This window comes from Narcine bancroftii, chromosome 1 (genome assembly GCF_036971445.1).
Source record: "Narcine bancroftii isolate sNarBan1 chromosome 1, sNarBan1.hap1, whole genome shotgun sequence".
NCBI lineage: Eukaryota > Metazoa > Chordata > Chondrichthyes > Torpediniformes > Narcinidae > Narcine > Narcine bancroftii.
In genome coordinates, this window is record NC_091469.1 from 425,196,077 (window position 1) to 425,212,850 (window position 16,774).

The 16,774-nt window shown below is 41.3% G+C and overlaps 1 protein-coding gene across 7 annotated transcripts in view; it reads right to left on the minus strand.

Moving 5' to 3' along the window:
* Positions 1-16,774, minus strand: part of LOC138751634 (adenylate cyclase type 2-like) — a 650,763-nt gene that overhangs the window by 179,506 nt on the left and 454,483 nt on the right. The window contains exon 1 of one of the 7 annotated variants that reach the window (XM_069914179.1): positions 11,531-12,706. The exons of the other annotated variants lie outside the window; for them this stretch is intronic. Coding sequence (XP_069770280.1) covers positions 11,531-11,587 — 57 coding nt within the window. The 5' untranslated portion in view covers positions 11,588-12,706. Of the gene's footprint in view, positions 1-11,530; positions 12,707-16,774 lie in introns of those variants that run through there. 7 annotated transcript variants of the gene reach the window in all.

The following is a 16,774-nucleotide window of genomic DNA, read 5'->3' on the forward strand; positions in this document are numbered from 1 at the left end:
GGAAACATAACTGTCAGTGCAGGCAGAAGACTGGAACGAGGTGTCCAGGAGGAGGAAGATGTTTTAAAGTGGGAAAAGGATCTGTAATGTGGGGTGGAGAATCATGATTGTATAAGTAGGCATGGAGACAATGCCAACTGATGATGAATTCAGCATCATGGCGTGCAATGAACCTGTTAAGATGTGGGCAAAAGGGGATGAAGATGAGGCCTCTACTGAGGACAGAGCATCCAGTCTCTAAGAAAGGAAGGTCGGAGAGGATGGTGAAGATCAGGCAGGGATTGGGGGGAGGTTCAATGCACTGGAGGGTGTTGGAAAGGGGAGGAGGATGGGTTGGACGAGGTGGTGGAGGGTAGGAAGGTCCAAGGGAGGGTGGGGAGTGGTGGGAAAGTCAGAAATTGAAGAGAGAGTGCCCTGTGTGCTCCTGGAGCAAGGGTGGGAGTTCGCAATGGAGACTAGGTCCTGGAAGTCACAGGGGCCAAGGTGGAAACCCACGTCTGAAGCACTGTTCTGTAGGTTACTGAGCATTTATGATTCATGAAAAGAAAAGCTACTTCCGCTTCCTTTCTAGCCTCCCTGATTTTCTCAGATCCCAACATTTAAGAAGGACTTGATGCAAGGATGACAAATAAAATGTTTTTTATATCCCTGGTGCTTAGCAAACACAGAATAATATGGGAAGGAAATTAGGGAAAGAAACTAAGAAACTGATTGTAGACTTCAGGAGGGAGAAATCAGGAGAACTCAAACCAATTTTCATTGAGTGGAAAGGGATAAGAACATCAAATTCCTGGGTGGCAATGTCCCGGGGCCTCCACATCAATACAATCATGAAGAAGGTTCGCCAGTGGCCATACCTCATAAGGAGTTTGAGTAGTATGGATAAAAAGGGTTGGGATAAATCTAAAGGTAAATGGGAAGCGGAGGTTGGTTTTATTTTTTTCCGATATTTGTTATGATAGTGTAACTAGACTGATAAATGCACGTTATGCAATGATTAATTATAATTTTTTACATCAATTATAATTAACACCTGAAAAGCTAAAAAAAATATGGTTTTCATTAATCAGATTTGTGTTTTAGATGTGGTAATGCTTTTGGAACTTTTTTTCATGTGGTTTGGTCTTTTTGGAAGCAAGTACAATTGTTTTTGGAATACCTGTATAAGATTAAAATACCTTTAGATCCGACAGTATTTTTATTGGGTAGTTTGCAACCTCTGAAAGGTCTGGGATGAGATAAATTTCAACTTGCTTTTGTATATTTAGCATTATCTGTAGCCAAAAAATGTATTGCTAGTACGTGGAAAGATACGAATATGATTGATATTAATAGATGGCATAATGAGATGAAATATTGTTTAATAATGGAAAAAAATCACATATGTTTTGTGTGATAACTATAGATTTTTTTATTAATAAGTGGTTGTTATATTCAGAATATTTACATTTTGATTTATATTGATTAGATCTTAATATGTATGCTTAATTTTTCTTTAATTTTTTTTCTCTTTATGTCTCTCCTTTGGAGAGTTGGTTGAAAGGGGGGGGTTTCTTTTTTTTGCTCTTTTTCTTTTTTTCTTTCTTTTTTTTCTTTTATATATATAAAATATATCGTTCATGCTTAGTTTATTGTTATATATGTTACTTATCTGTATTTTGAATGAATAAATAAAGTTTAAAAAAAAAGGAGTTTGAGTAGATTTGGTATGCCACCAAACACTCTTGTAAATTTCTATAGGTGTACCATACAGAGCATTCTGACTGGTTGCAACACTGACTGGTATGGAGTTGCCAATGCATAGGACAGAAAAAGGCTACAAAGAATTGTGAACTCAGCCATGGCCATCGGGGGCATTAGACACCACTCCATTAATAATATCACCATACTGTGCACAGAATTTAACATGTATAAAGTTCACCAGGCTTGGTGCTTGAAAAGTAAATGTTTACCACGGAGGAAGGTTCTTGTAGGGTTTGCAGAGAGAGATATTTGCTGCTCCAGGATTTCCACAACTGAGGTACCACCACTAGTCACCTCAGGGTCTCGCTGATGAAACTTGCCCCATCAGGGTCTTCCAGATGGTAACCTCTTTCTTAAAGCTACCACAGAGTTCCATTCCTTCCTCTATTTCAAGAGAAACATCAGACAGATAGCACTTCCAGCCATCTACTGCTCTGGAACTTGCTTTCATCAGTTTTAAACAGTTTTTCCTGGCTTGCACTTTTCAGTTACTTGTCAGTGTCCCACACACTGACTGACTGACTGAGCTGTTAACTCAACTCTCTCTCTTTTCCAACTAAAACTCCAAAAAGAGTATGTGACTCATGTCTTGCAAAACCCCAACCTTCTCCAGCAAACAACAGTTCTTTCTTTCTTCTTCTCAAATTGTTATCTTAGGTAAACAATCCACAAGTGACCTTTCTGTGCACTCTGGCAAAACCCTTGAAAAGAGCTTCCACTAGCCATCGTGTCTTCAGTTCCAAACAATGGTCATTCATTTTATGACATCAGTTCAATTAACACCTACTTGTGAAAGGTGCTTACATTCTCCAAAGTTCTTCAGTATTTCTTCAGTCTTTCAAATAAGATCTGTTTTAAAATGTGTGTATGTATGTGACCTACTCTAAATCTTATAAATTCTCCCAAAATATTAATTTTGTTACAGTTTAGTCAATGAAATTGCTCACCAAGTGTTCAGTGCAATGTGAAATGAACAATTGACTACAATAAATAAACAAACCTGTTAAATCTTGTATATTTTAAATCATGCTTAAAATATTTTGACATACTAATGCCTTCATATTTATTTTTTTTAAACTTTATTTAAAAAATAACAAAAACATAACATACAATATAGAAATAGTCAGAGAAAATTTTTCATTATTACCCATACCCCCTTCCCACCCCTACAGCCAGCTCCCTTAAGGGGAGCTAAATAAATAAATAAATAAATAGATATATGTATATGTGTGTGTGTGTATATATATAAATTATAAATATTAACAATATTTCAAAGTATATCTAAATGCATATATTTCAAATACGGGGGCCACTTACTGACAAAAGAAGTAAAGTATAAATAATTTTTTTCCATAACAACTTATACTTTCAATTCATTATGCCAACATGCTATATTAATCTCAGCATCACCTTTCCAAGTATTAGCAAAACATTTACGCGCTACTGATAACACCAAACATACAAAAGCAATTTAAATTTTATCCAATCCCATTCCCCTTAATGAATATAAATTTTCCAACAAGAAAATCATTGGATCTAACAGTAGTATAAAATTATATAATTTCTCCAAAACTACTTTAATTCCTTGCCAAAATGATTGAACTTTAACACAATTCCATACAGCATGTAAAAAAGTTCCAATACCACATCTGAAACAAGAATCCGAATTACTAAACCCACATTTTTTTTAACTTTATAATTAACCATTCCATTCCATAAATTCCAGTCAATTTAATTACATTGTCTTGACACACATTCGCCCAATCTTCTTCAGGGAAAATAAATACTAAATCACTCTCCCATTTAAGTTTAGATTTCTCCCAATCTGGTTTATCCATACTATCTCAGTTATACATAACTGAAATATAACCCTTTTTTGGTATAGAGGAAATCAAAGATTCAAATCTCGACAAAGTAGGTAAAATCATCTCTCTACCGTAATTATCTTTTAACAAAGCCCTAAGTTGATAATACACAAACAAAGAATTTACAGGTATATCAAATATTTCTCTCAATTGGTTAAAAGAAAGAAATTGACCCTCTACAAAACAATCTTGTATTGTCTTTATACCTTTAGAATCCCAAATCTTTAAATGATTATTAAACATTGAAAAAGGAATCTTTTGACCCTAGCACCCTATTATTTTTTAACCAAATCTTTAATAAATGCTTCAATATTGGCATATCATATTGCTGTAACAAAATCAAATTCCAATGAAATATAAATTCATGTATTTCAACCCTAGGAATACACACCATCTCCACTTTAGCCCAGCTAGGAGGCTGATCTAAATCCATCAATCTACTAACAAACTTCAACTGGGCCGCTTCATAATAATTTTGAAAATATGGTAGATGTAGTCCGCCCAATGTAAGTCTATGCAACACCATTCGAGCTAATCTACCTTTCCATAAAAATTCTCACACTGCTTTATTTAAATCTTGAAAAAAGCCCTTAGAAAGTAAACAAGGTAGTGACTGGAATAAATACTGAATTCGAGGAAAAATATTCATTTTAATACAATTAACCCGACCAATCAATGTTAATTGAAGCTCTTTCCACTTAATCAAATCTGCTTTAATCTGTCTTAATACAGGTACATAATTTAATTGATATAATGATTGATAATTCATATCCATAAAGACACTTAAATATTTAATTTTACTTGTCCACTTTAATTTTGTAATCGTTTTAAATTCAGAATAATCTCCCACTTTAACTGGTAAAATTTCACTTTTAGTCCAATTAACTTTATATCCTGATAATTCTCCAAATTTCAACAAACACTCTTGCAATTCTTTCAACGACCATTCCGGTTCCATCAAATATATCAACACATTGTCCTCAAACAAATTAATTTTATATTCTTCATTCTTAACCCTCATCCATCTAATTTTGTCTAATAACCTGAGCCAATGGTTCAATAACCAATGCAAATAGGGCTGGTGACAATGGGCAGTCCTGTCGAGTTGAACGAGTCAATTTAAATGGTAAAGAAACCTGTCCATTTGTCAGCACCCTAGCAATCGGGTTCGTATATAAAGCCTTAACCCAACCAATAAAAATATGACCAAATTTAAATTTCTCTAACACAAATAAAAAATCCCACTCAACCTATCAAAAGCTTTTTCTGCATCTAATGCAACCACCATGGTTAAGTTGCTTTCGATATGCGTTTACCAAAGTAATTAATCAAAATATGTTGTCTGATGCATTTCTATTCTTAATAAAACCTGTTTGATCAATATGTACCAATTTGGGCAAATATTCAGCAAATCTATTAGCTAATACTTTTGATATAATTTCATAATCCACATTTAATAAAGAAATAAGTCTATACGAAGACACTTTTAATGGATCTCAATATTTTTTGGAATAACAGTTATTAAAGCACTGGAACATGATTCTGGTAACTTCTGATCTTCAGTAACTTGATTCAACACTTCTCCAAATTCATTAGAAAAATTATCATAAAAAAGTTTATAAAATTCCACAGGGACTCCATCATCCCCTGGAGACTTTCCATTAAGCATTTCCTGAATAACTTCCTTAATTTCAAAATCCGTAAATAGAGATTCCAATTCCTGAACATAATTTCCCATCTAATACCGGTAACTTTAATTTAAATAAGTAAGAATCAATAAAACCATTATCCTGTTACCCCTCAGAAGTATATAATTTTTAATAAAATGAATAAAACTGGTCATTAATTTCCTGAGGCTTATGTTATTATTGAACTTAACAGCATTAATAGTCTGAGACACCTGTTCAGCTTTCCATTGCCAGGCAAGTACCTTATGAGGTCTTTCCCCCTACTCATAATAACATTGTTTAGATCGATTAATTAAGCGCTCAAACTGATAAGTTTGTAAAGTATTATAACGCACTTTCAACCTCTCTAATGCAACTTTTTTTTATCTTCTGTTACACCTTTCTGAAAATACTTCTCTAACTCAGCAATCTTATTTTCTAACTCTAAACTTTCTACCATATATTGCTTCTTAACTTTCGTAGAATAACTAATGATCTGCCCTCTCAAATAAGCTTTTAAGGCATCCCATATTACAAAATGACTATACACAGAATTAACATTTTCAATCAAAAATAAAGAAATCTGCTCTTTAAAAGTAACAAACTCTGGTTTCTTCAATAACATTACATTAAACCTCCATCTAAACAATGGACATACTACCTCCAAACTATCGCAAGAAAAAAGTAATAGTGAATAATCTCATTTAACTCTACTTTTATATTCAGCTTTTAATATTCTACCTTGTAAATGTGCTGATACCAAAAAATAAATCAATTCTAGAAAATTAATCATGTCTCGAAGAATAAAAAGATAAATATTTCTCTGTAGGATTAACTTTTCTCCAAATATCCACCAAATTTAAATCTTTCATTAATGCATTAATTTGTGTTGCCATCTTTGAATTCCTTATACTCTTTGGATTTCTGTCCAATAAAGGGTCGAGAACACAGTTAAAATCACCACCAACTAAAACATTTTCATTAGCTTGAGTTAACAATAAAAAAGCTTCTGAAATAAACCGCTCATCATCTATATTAGGGGCATAAAGATTCAACAAAGTCCATGATTCAGCAAAAATTTTACAATTCACTCTTAATACTCTGCCAGCATACCCCTCTGAAGATTCCAATTCAAATGGTAAAATTTTTATGAATCAAAATCGCTACTCCTCTTGCCTTAGAATTAAAAGAAGAAAAAACATGACCAACCCAATCCCTTTTCAATTTCAAATGTTCTTTCTCAGCCAAATGTGTTTCTTGTAAAAAAGCAATATCAATTCTCATTTTTTTATATAAGCCAATATTCTCTTTCTCTTAATTGGATTATTTAACTCCTGAACATTAAAAGTTGCAAAATTCAATTGAGACATCTTTTTAAACTACTAATATATTTCTTTGGCTTGGCTTCGCGGACGAAGATTTATGGAGGGGTATGTCCACGTCTGCTGCAGGCTCGTTGGTGACTGACAAGTCCAATGCAGGACAGGCAGGCACGGTTCCAGCGGTTGCAAGGGAAAATTGGTTGGTTGGGGTTGGGTGTTGGGTTTTTCCTTGTTTGACTGTTGTCAGTGAGATGAGCTCTGTGGTCTTCTTCAAAGGAGGTTGCTGCCCACCGAACTGCGAGGTGCCAAGATGTACGGTTGGAGGCGATATCAGCCCACTGGCAGTGGTCAATGTGGCAGGCACCAAGAGATTTCTTTAAGCAGTCCTTGTACCTCTTCTTTGGTGCACCTCTGTCTCGGTGGCCAGTGGAGAGCTCGCCATATAACACGATCTTGGGAAGGCAATGGTCCTCCATTCTGGAGACGTGACCCACCCAGCGCTGTTGGGTCTTCAGCAGCATGGATTCGATGCTTGCGGACTCTGCCAGCTCGAGTACTTCGATGTTGGTGATGAAGTCATTCCAATGAATCTTGAGGATGGAGCAGAGATGCGCTGATGGAAGCATTCTAGGAGCCGTAGGTGATGCCGGTAGAGGACCCATGATTCGGAGCCGAACAGGAGCGTGGGTATGACAACGGCTCTGTACATGCTGATCTTTGTGTGCTTCTTCACGTGGTTGTTTTTCCAGACTCTTTTGTGTAGTCTTCCAAAGGCGCTATTTGCCTTGGTGAGTCTGTTGTCTATCTCTTTGTCGATCCTTGCATCAGATGAAATGGTGCAGCCGAGGTAGGTAAACTGGTTGACCGTTTTGAGTTGTGTGTGCTCGATGGAGATGTGGGGGGCTGGTAGACTTGGTGGGGAGCTGGCTGATGGAGGACCTCAGTGTTTTTCAGGCTGACTTCCAGTCCAAACATTTTGGCAGTTTCTGCAAAACACACTATAAAATAATGCTCCCATCTATAATTCTTCCAAAGAAGAAAAACCCCATCAAAGATTTTTATTATAAACCCCAAAAAAATACAAACAAAAACCATCCAAAGGTAGTAATACCCTAAAAAACTGGGTGTGGTGAACCCACTAATGGAGATGACTATCAACGTTTCCCCCCCCACCCTCCCCAGCCAGATACATATTAATTATTTAATCAAACACAATCAAATATAATTCACATATTCAGCCCAATGATTCCTAGCCCAACGACTGCTCTGGATCTTCAACATCAATAAGTTTTTATGTGATCTCTTCTTTCTTTCCATTCTTTCCATTCCCATGTCCATTTCCATTTACTCTCTTCTTAGGAGATAATGGAGGAGAAGATCCATTTCTTCACAATTCCGGCAAAGTGTTAGCAAAAACCAAAGCATCATGATCATTCTAAAGAAATTGACATTGAAAATTTCCATAGAAAACCTTCAAAATTGCAGGATAACGAAAAGCAAACTTGTAGCCTTTCCGCCACAAAACATCTTTAGCCATATTGAATTCTCGTTGTCTTCTAATAACCTCTTGACTCAAATCAGCATTAAAAAAAAAACATCCTATTATGTTGAACCATTAATGGAGGTCGATTCTGTCTGGCCTTCTGCACTGCCATATGTAAAATAATTTCTCAATCTTGATATTTTAAACAACGAATCAGGACTGCTGGCGGTGCTTGTCCTGAAAGTGGTCTTTTTCTCAGAGCTCTATGAGCCCTATCCAATTCCAAACCTTCAGGGAAAAGCTCTTTACCCAGCACCTCTGGGATCCAGTGCTTAAAATTTTTTATAGGGTCAGTACCTTCAATATCCTCTGGGAGATCAACTATTTTCACATTATTCCTCCGACTGATTTTCCAAAGAATCAATCTTCTTCATTAAATCTCTTTTCTGAATTCCCCAATCTACAGAAGAACCTTCCACTTTTTCCTTTTTTTCTCTATTACGTTCTACCTGAGCTTGACACTCAGAGAAAGCTGTTTCAATTTTCTTAAAATTATCTTGCACAATATCAACTGATTTTATATATTTATTAATATCACTTTTAACTACAGTCATTTCCTGTTTCACAGTTGACATTTCATCACACAAAGTATTCATTTTTTTTTCATCTCCATAAATCCTTGATTCATTTGAGTTGATATTTGTTTTGACATATTATGCATTTGCTGTATTTGACAAGCAATCCCTTCCAAAACAGTGAACACTGAATCCAGTCCGGATTTCACTTCCACTTTTTGAGATTCACCTTCTTTAATTGCAAGCTCCTCCTCCTGGACGAATTTAAATAAGGTAAGTTCCTCTACTTCCTCAGTCATCGTAGGTCCTTTGACTAAACTGCTGCGGGTCTGGACACCCGACACCGGCACCCTGACCTCTTTGGGACGCCAGTGTTTGGGCTCCCCACAGCACCAACTTTCTCCAGCAGCTCTCGGACCCACGATGCCACATGCAGGCCAGGCAAGGCCGTCGGATGTGCAGAGGCGTCCTCTGACGCTACCCTGCACACCACTGGGCCACCCAGCGAGGTTGTGGGTTTGCGGGTCCCCTTATCGGCCGTGCCACCAGCGCACGCGGCTTCACGTGAACGCGGCTTCACGTGAACGCGGGTCGGCAGCGGCCGAACTTACCGATGTGCTGGTGCCATCTAGTGGATTCAGGATTGACGCCAGAGTCAAACTCGAACAGGCTGGAGTCCTCTGAGGCTTGGAGACTCCCAGCAATGACTCTATGGATTCAGCTATGCAAGTAGGCCCTAATTCTTCCACACTTTTATATGATAGTTTTTTCTGAACCTGAGGTTTAAACTTTTTCACATTGGATGCCATCATAAAGCACTGGTATTTAAATAACTGTAAATCTTATTTTTAATCACTTTTATACTATTGAAAAACCGGGTATTTAATGATCCAGCTGGGGAGAGGTGGAACACATGTCTTCCTTCTATGCCATCTTGCCACACCCCCAACCTTCATATTTCTTGGGAATTCTGAGCAGGAAATAGGAGTTCCATTTATCAGTTTTGTAGTGAGAAGAATGGGTATCATCATATTACTTGAGGTGCATGTTGGGCATCTCTAGTGGATGCCTGAAATGAATACTTGCATCAAGTATAAAACAGCAATGCTCTGTTTTAATTAAAACCTTTCCTGGAAATTAGAGCTGTTCATTGGCACAATTTTTACAACCCAGAAAAGCATGTTCTCCGCTGTGACTCTCTTGAAAGCTTTGGTCATCTGGTATGTTTTAGACATTTTTTTTCAAGCTCTAAAAAATTCCTCCGGTTAAATGAAAGTTTGAAAAAGTCTGTAAGAAAATTATGTGACTAGAAATGGAAGTAGTCTCGTTTAGTATTTTACCTAAAAAGAAATTATACATCTACTTATGAATGGGTGACTTTCTACATTCAAGATTCAGGATTCCTTTATTGTCATGTAATAATACAAAAAATTGTAATATTACACAGAAGGTTCTTTTGCCTGCCACGAGGCAGACAAAAAGTTGCCATTAGTATTGTCCGGTGCCCCTTACAGTAAATGAAAGAGAAGCAAAAGCAAGTCCCTTCAGGGAAACAGAGTCTGTGGATTTGATCCATTGGCATCTGAGTTCCAGATCCAAACCTCTGGTACCATCAGGAAGCCTTCAGTGCCCGACGCTCTTTGGGATTCCTTACCTTCAGCATCCTTTCATATCCCGGTTCTGGTACTTGTTTCCCATGAGCTAGTCTCCAGCATCCCACAGCCTAGTCTGCAGCTGTGGTTACCTCTGTGTAGGGTCATATCCTATAGTTCTCCTTCTTACTGGGGGAGTTTTCTCTCCATTTCTGGTGTCCTGCACTGGTCCGCTGTTGTCCCAGAGTCTGCAAATTCCTCAAGGAGGCTGCTGAGCACAGATGCTGCTATGTTGGGCACTGACCCCGCCGTTGCAGGATTTAAGTCAATAACACTTTTTGCATCTTCCTGCATGGAGCCATTGTTCTCCACTCTCCGCTCTCCTGGGTCCACATCAGTTACAGGGCTGACGTTACAGCAGCTCTAGCAATGCTGCCATATTTCTTTTTACATATGATTGTGATAGCCAATATCATCTGTCTGTAAGAATAAATTATGTTTCTGGAGAAGCATTACATATTTTAATATTTTGTCCCACTAGATTGAAATTATGTTGGCCTTTCCACTTAATCAAGATTTCACGTCTGGCCATCAACAAAGTAAAAGATACGGCTGTAGTGGTGTGACCAGTGGAAGAAACACAGCCTCCACATTGTGGGTCGTTAATGACTATATTTATTCAAATTCAGCCTACCCCTTTAAGGGCTGCATGAGCTCTGTAACCTCGTACATTGTGACATCATAATCGCTGCCCAGGGTGTGCGCTGGAAGGGATGCTGGAGTCAGAGAAAAACCTCTGACTACGCCATTTCCCCATGGCTGCCCCACCACGTGGCAATACAAGGGGGGCCAGTTCGCCATGAGAATGTGCGCTGCCACACAACCCCTCACCCAGAACCGGCTACGCGTCCTGTCATTTTGGCGGCCAGCCCCTGCGCTTGGGCGCGGTCATCTGGACCGGCTGTGATAAGACCAGATGGGCCACCTTCAGACGGTCCACCATAAAAAGTTCCTCTCACCCCCCCCAACGTCCAGGGTGAAGGTTCTGCCGGACCGGTGCAAGACTTTGTATGGCCCCTTGTACGGTCGCTGTAGTGGTACACCTTGTGGTCCCTTCCACATGAAAACTAACTGGGCCAAGTCATACTCTTTGGGGAGATGAAACGGCCAGGTGCTGTGGTGTGCCGGGGGTAGGGGAGCTAGGGAGGCCGGTCACCTGCATAGGTCCTCCAGCAGGTTTTTGTCGGTGGCTGTGGTATCAGGGTCTGGGCCGAAAAACTCACCTGGCAGGGAAAGCGGTGCGCCATAGACCATCTCCGCTGTTGAAGCCTGCAGGTCATCTTTGGGTGCCGTCCGAATCCCGAGGAGGACCCAGGGTAGTTCGTACGCCCAGTCTGGTCTGGAGAGCCTGGCCACAAGCGATGCCTTCAGGTGCCTGTGGAACCTCTCCACCAACCCATTAGACTGCAGGTGTGGTGTGGTGGATCTTGACCCCCCCCCAGTTGCATTGCCATCTGAGTTCACAGGGCAGATGTGAACTGCACCCCTCTGTCACTAGTGATGTGTGCTGGGACTCCAAAACGGGTGATCCATTGGCTGACCAATGGCGCACGTCTCCGCAGAGGCCTCCTTAATCAGGATGGCCTCTGGCCATCTTGTGGCCCGATCCACCACCGTGAGGAGGTAACAAGCCTCCTCGGACACCAGCAGGGGCCCGAGAATTTCAATGTGCATGTGTTGGAATCTGCAATCTACCGGGTTGAAGTTCTGGATGGGGGCTCATGTATGTCGCTGAACCTTGGAGGTCTGGCACCTGGTACAGTTCCTGGCCAGTTCCGCCACCTCCTTCTTCAGCCCGTGTCACATAAACTGCTCCGCGACCATCCGAATGGTTGTCTGTACTGCTGAGAAGCGAGGTTGTGGATCAGACTGAAGACCTTCGCCCTCAAGTGCAGCGTGCCTGTTGAGACGTCACAGAGCAATGTGTCCGGGCTGCTGGGCACCCGGACATCCTTGAGTTTGAAGCCCGAGATGGCGGTCCACGGGGCCTGCATTTCCGTATCACTCCTCTGTGCTTGAGCCAGTGCTCGTAAACCAAGCCAGACGTGAGAGTGTTGATGGCTGGACGGGAGAGCGCATCCACCACCTCATTGTCCTTGTCAGCCCTGTGCTGGATGTCAGTCATGAACTCAGACACGTACCAGAGGTGGTGCTGCGGACTGGCAGACCACAGATCCTTGGCCATCGCCAGTGCTTGAGTGAGGGCCTTGTGATCTGTGAAGGCTGTGAACGGCCTGCCCTCGAGGAAGTAGTGGAAATGGTGGATGGCCAATTACAGCGCCAGGAGCTCCCGGTCAAAGGTGCTGTATTTGAGCTCCAACAGGTGCAGCTGCTTGCTGAAAAAGGCCAGTGGGTGCCATTGTCTATCGAGCTACAGTTCCAGAACCCCCCCCCCCACTGCCATAGCTGAGGTGTCCTCGGAGAGCACCGTGTGCGCCTCTGGCTGTGGGTGCACCAGCAGCGTGGCACTGGCTAGACCCTCCTTTGTCTCGATAAAAGCCCTGTCCGCCTCCTCTGACCATGATGAAGCATTTACTTTGGTGGCCATGAGCGCAAACAATGGGCGCATGGTGTGCGCAGCTCCGGGGATGAAATGATGGTAAAAGTTCACCATCCCTGCGAACTCTTGGAGGCCTTTCAGGGTGGAGGGTTTTGGGAATCATTGAACAGCGGCTACCTTCTCCGGTGCCGGCGCGGCCCCAGCTGCCAAAATGGTGTGCCCCAGGAACTGGAGGGACTCCTTGCCGAACTGGCATTTGGCCGCGTTGACTGTGAAGCCGAAATCCACCAGCCAGGCAAAGAGTGTGCGAAGGTGGGCTTGCATTCGTCGTGATTGCGACTGGTAATGAGAATATCATCCAGATAAATGAACACAAAGTCCAGGTCTTTTCCAACCACGTTCATGAGGCGCTGGAACATTTGCGCTGCATTCTTTAGACCGAAGGGCATACACAGAAACTCAAAGAGGCTGAAAGGGGTGATCATGGCCATCCTACCTATGTCATCTGGATGCACCAGGGTCTGATGGTACCCTGCACGAGGTCCACTTTGGAGAAGACCTGTGCACCATGGAGGTTGGCGGAGAAGTCCTGTATGTGGGGCACCGGGTACCTGTCGGGGGTGGTTGCATCATTCAACTGACGGTAGTCCCCGCATGGTTTCCAGCCCTCAAATGATTTCGGGACCATATGGAGCAACGATACCCAGGCACTGTCTGAGTGCCGGACGATTTCCAGTTCCTAGAGCCTGAATAACTCTTCCTTTGCCTGCTGGAGCTTCTCGGGTGGCAGCCGTCTAGGTCTATCATGAAGCGGGGGTCCTGTGTTGCAATGTGGTGGAAGACCCCATGCTGGGGCAGCGCGATGTTGAACTGTGGCTCTAAGATGGTGGGGAATTCGTGGAGGATCTCATCCAACTTATCCGTAGCGGTGGCTACTGCAGCAATTTCAGCCCTGCGGGCTTCTGCTGTGTCCAGTTGGGTGGAGTGGAATGTTCAAGTGTTGACCAGCCTTTTGCTCTTCATGTCAACCAGTAGGCTGTGAGCTCTGAGGAAGTCGTCCCCTAACAGTGCGGTGCCCACAGAGGCTAGGACGAACCTCGAGTGGAACTTCTCCTTCCCGATCTGGATCTGTACCCTGTGTGTGCCATAGGTCCTGATGGTGGAGCCGTTGGCCACCCACAGGTTTGGATCTTGAGATCGGGTGTGAGTCTCTAATGCTGTGGGGGGAAGGATGCTGAGCTCAGCCCCTGTGTCTATCAGGAATCGGCAGCCAGTGGATCTGTCCATCACATGAAGGAGGCTGTTTGTGTTGTCAGCCGTTGCAGCCTGGTCATTTCCCTGAAACCTGCAGAGCTGGTGGCACTTACGGGCTTGTATTCCCCAGTGCTGGTGGTAGAAACACCAGGTCAACTGGCCCTCCTCTGGCTTGGTCTTGGGAGCGGCTTGTGGTCGGCTGGCTCCTGGCCGTACCATCTGGTTGAGGGCTGCTTTGTTCTTCCTGTTTGTGTGCCAGAGGGCATCTGCATGGGCTGCTCCACTCTTAGGGTTCGAGAAGTCTTCATCTGTGAGGAGCAGCTGGATGTCCTCCGGCATCTGTTCCAGGAATATCAGGCGGAAGAGAAAACAAGGCTTGTGGTCTTCCGCCAGGGCCAGCATTTCTTCCATCAGCTCTGACGGACGACAGTCCCCAAGCTCATCTAGATGAAGGAGCCTGGAAGCCCGTTGCTGTGGAGTTAGCCTGAAAGTTCCAAGCAGCAGGTTTTTGAGGGCGGTGCATTTGCCCATAGCCAGGGTGTGGTGGTTGATGTCATCCACCCTCGCTGCCGTATCTTGGTCCAGAGTGCTCATGACATGATAGAACATCATGAGATGTTGTGGAGTTGAAATTGTGCTTCTGCCTGCCCGAACCACGTTCTCGGTTGGTGGGTCCAAAAGGGGGGAAGTTTGATGGAGACAGCATTAACCTCTACTGAATCCATGGTGTTTTGAGTCCAGAAAAATGTCTGGGCTCGTCGGGGTCACCACTATGGCAGTGTGTAGCCACCAGGTTGAGGGTCGTTAACAACAGTTTTTATTCAAATTCAGCACGCCCCTTTAAAGGCAGCATGAGCTCAGTCACCTGGTGCATTGTGACATCATAATCGATGCCCAGGGTGCACGCTGGAGGGGATGCTGGAGTCAGAGATGCCATTTCCCCATGGCTGCCCCGCCACGTGGCGATACAAGTGGGGCCGGTTCGCCATGAGGATGTGCGCCACCACACAGCATTGAATTGGAGTTAGCAGCACATCATTCTCTCAGGATGTCCTAAAAAGATCAAGAATTAGGTTCCAATTTTAAATTGAGATTCACTGATAATGTTTGAAAAACTTCTTTCCAAAATTTTAAGCTGGGGCATGTCCAGAACATGTGAACTAAAAAAAAAGCATCACCTGTTTTACATTTATCACAGCGGGGATTTATGTTCAAATAAAAACCCCATCTATACATGCACAATGGCTAAGGGATATTATGTCTATTTTAATTTTGAAAAAAATTAGATATGCAATAAATGAATCAAATATTAAATTCCAAATAATATTGGGCCCATTCATGGACTACTCCCATAACCTTAAGCTTTAATGTTAATGTAGAATTTTGGCATTGTGTTGTCCCACTCTAGGATTGTGCCATTTTGTTTTATTAACATTAATTTTCAACCTTGTTTAGGGGAAGGGGTTTTGAAATTTAATTTGCTTTGCTATGTTCTTATTCTATTTTATTATCATGCTTTGGAATTTTTTTAATCTTCTTGATCTTGTAGGTCATTTCATAAATGTATTCAACTTTTCAAATGTAAAATATTAATAAAAATAATTTAAAGGAAGTAATTAGGTTGATCTGAAGTAGTAAGTTTGGTACTTCATTTCCGCTGAGGAAATGTTCCATAACTTCTGGATACAGATGATCAGAGCTGCAGACTAAGCCAAGCCAATACTCATTCATATCCATTCTGTTATGCTCCCACAGATATGCCTGGGCTCAGCGGCTGTTCAATTTATTCTTCAGTGCTTATATTTTTACATTTTAATTTTAGGAGCCAGGATGAAAACAAAAGTACTGTGAAGTGGATATGAATATTTATAATAGACATAATGCTTTGTTGCCTTCAGGTCAGTTACTGGTTTTTTCATAAAGGCTCCTGCACTTTTATTTCAGACTTTGCAAACAATTAGGAACCAGTCTTTAAATAGGCTGCTGCTTGGAGGCGCATCCGAATATTCAGCCTCAAGGTGGAATGTATAATTTTTTCAGCATTTTGGCCAATTTAATCAATGGTATCAATGAAGTTGAGTATTGTAGTTAATCATTACATTAACCAGAGCAACTTACTTGATGTCATGAAGTGAATTAAGATCACACAATATTGAAAGGTATAGCCCTAACTTTTTTTTGAATATTTTATTTAAGTTTTAAGAAAATACGGAATATAGGACTCAATTAATATAATAACAATAATACATTGAACATTAAATCATAGAAAAATTCATAAGGTCAAAAAAAATAAAAAGGAGAGTCCCTCTTTTCCCAGCACCCCTCCCTAGATTTGAAAAAGGGGACAAACAGACAGTGGGAATAGAAGGAGATAAAAAGAAAGAAAATAGAAAAGAAAAAAGCAACAGGAACCAGGTTCGACATCTCAGACACATCATTTAAAAAGTATTACATTTCTAATAAGGAGTATACTAACTGACATATCAAAATAAATTATACAATATGGGCATTTAATTAATCTAAATAAGGTTGCCAAATTTTGACAAACATACTAACATCTATTCCTAAGATTATAAGTAACTTTCTCAAGGGGAATATAACTTTGTACTTGCATGTTCCAATGATCAATGTGGAGTAGGGAAACAGATTTCCACATTACTGCTATACATTACCTGGCTATTGACAACACGATTTTAATAAGGATAGCCCCAAA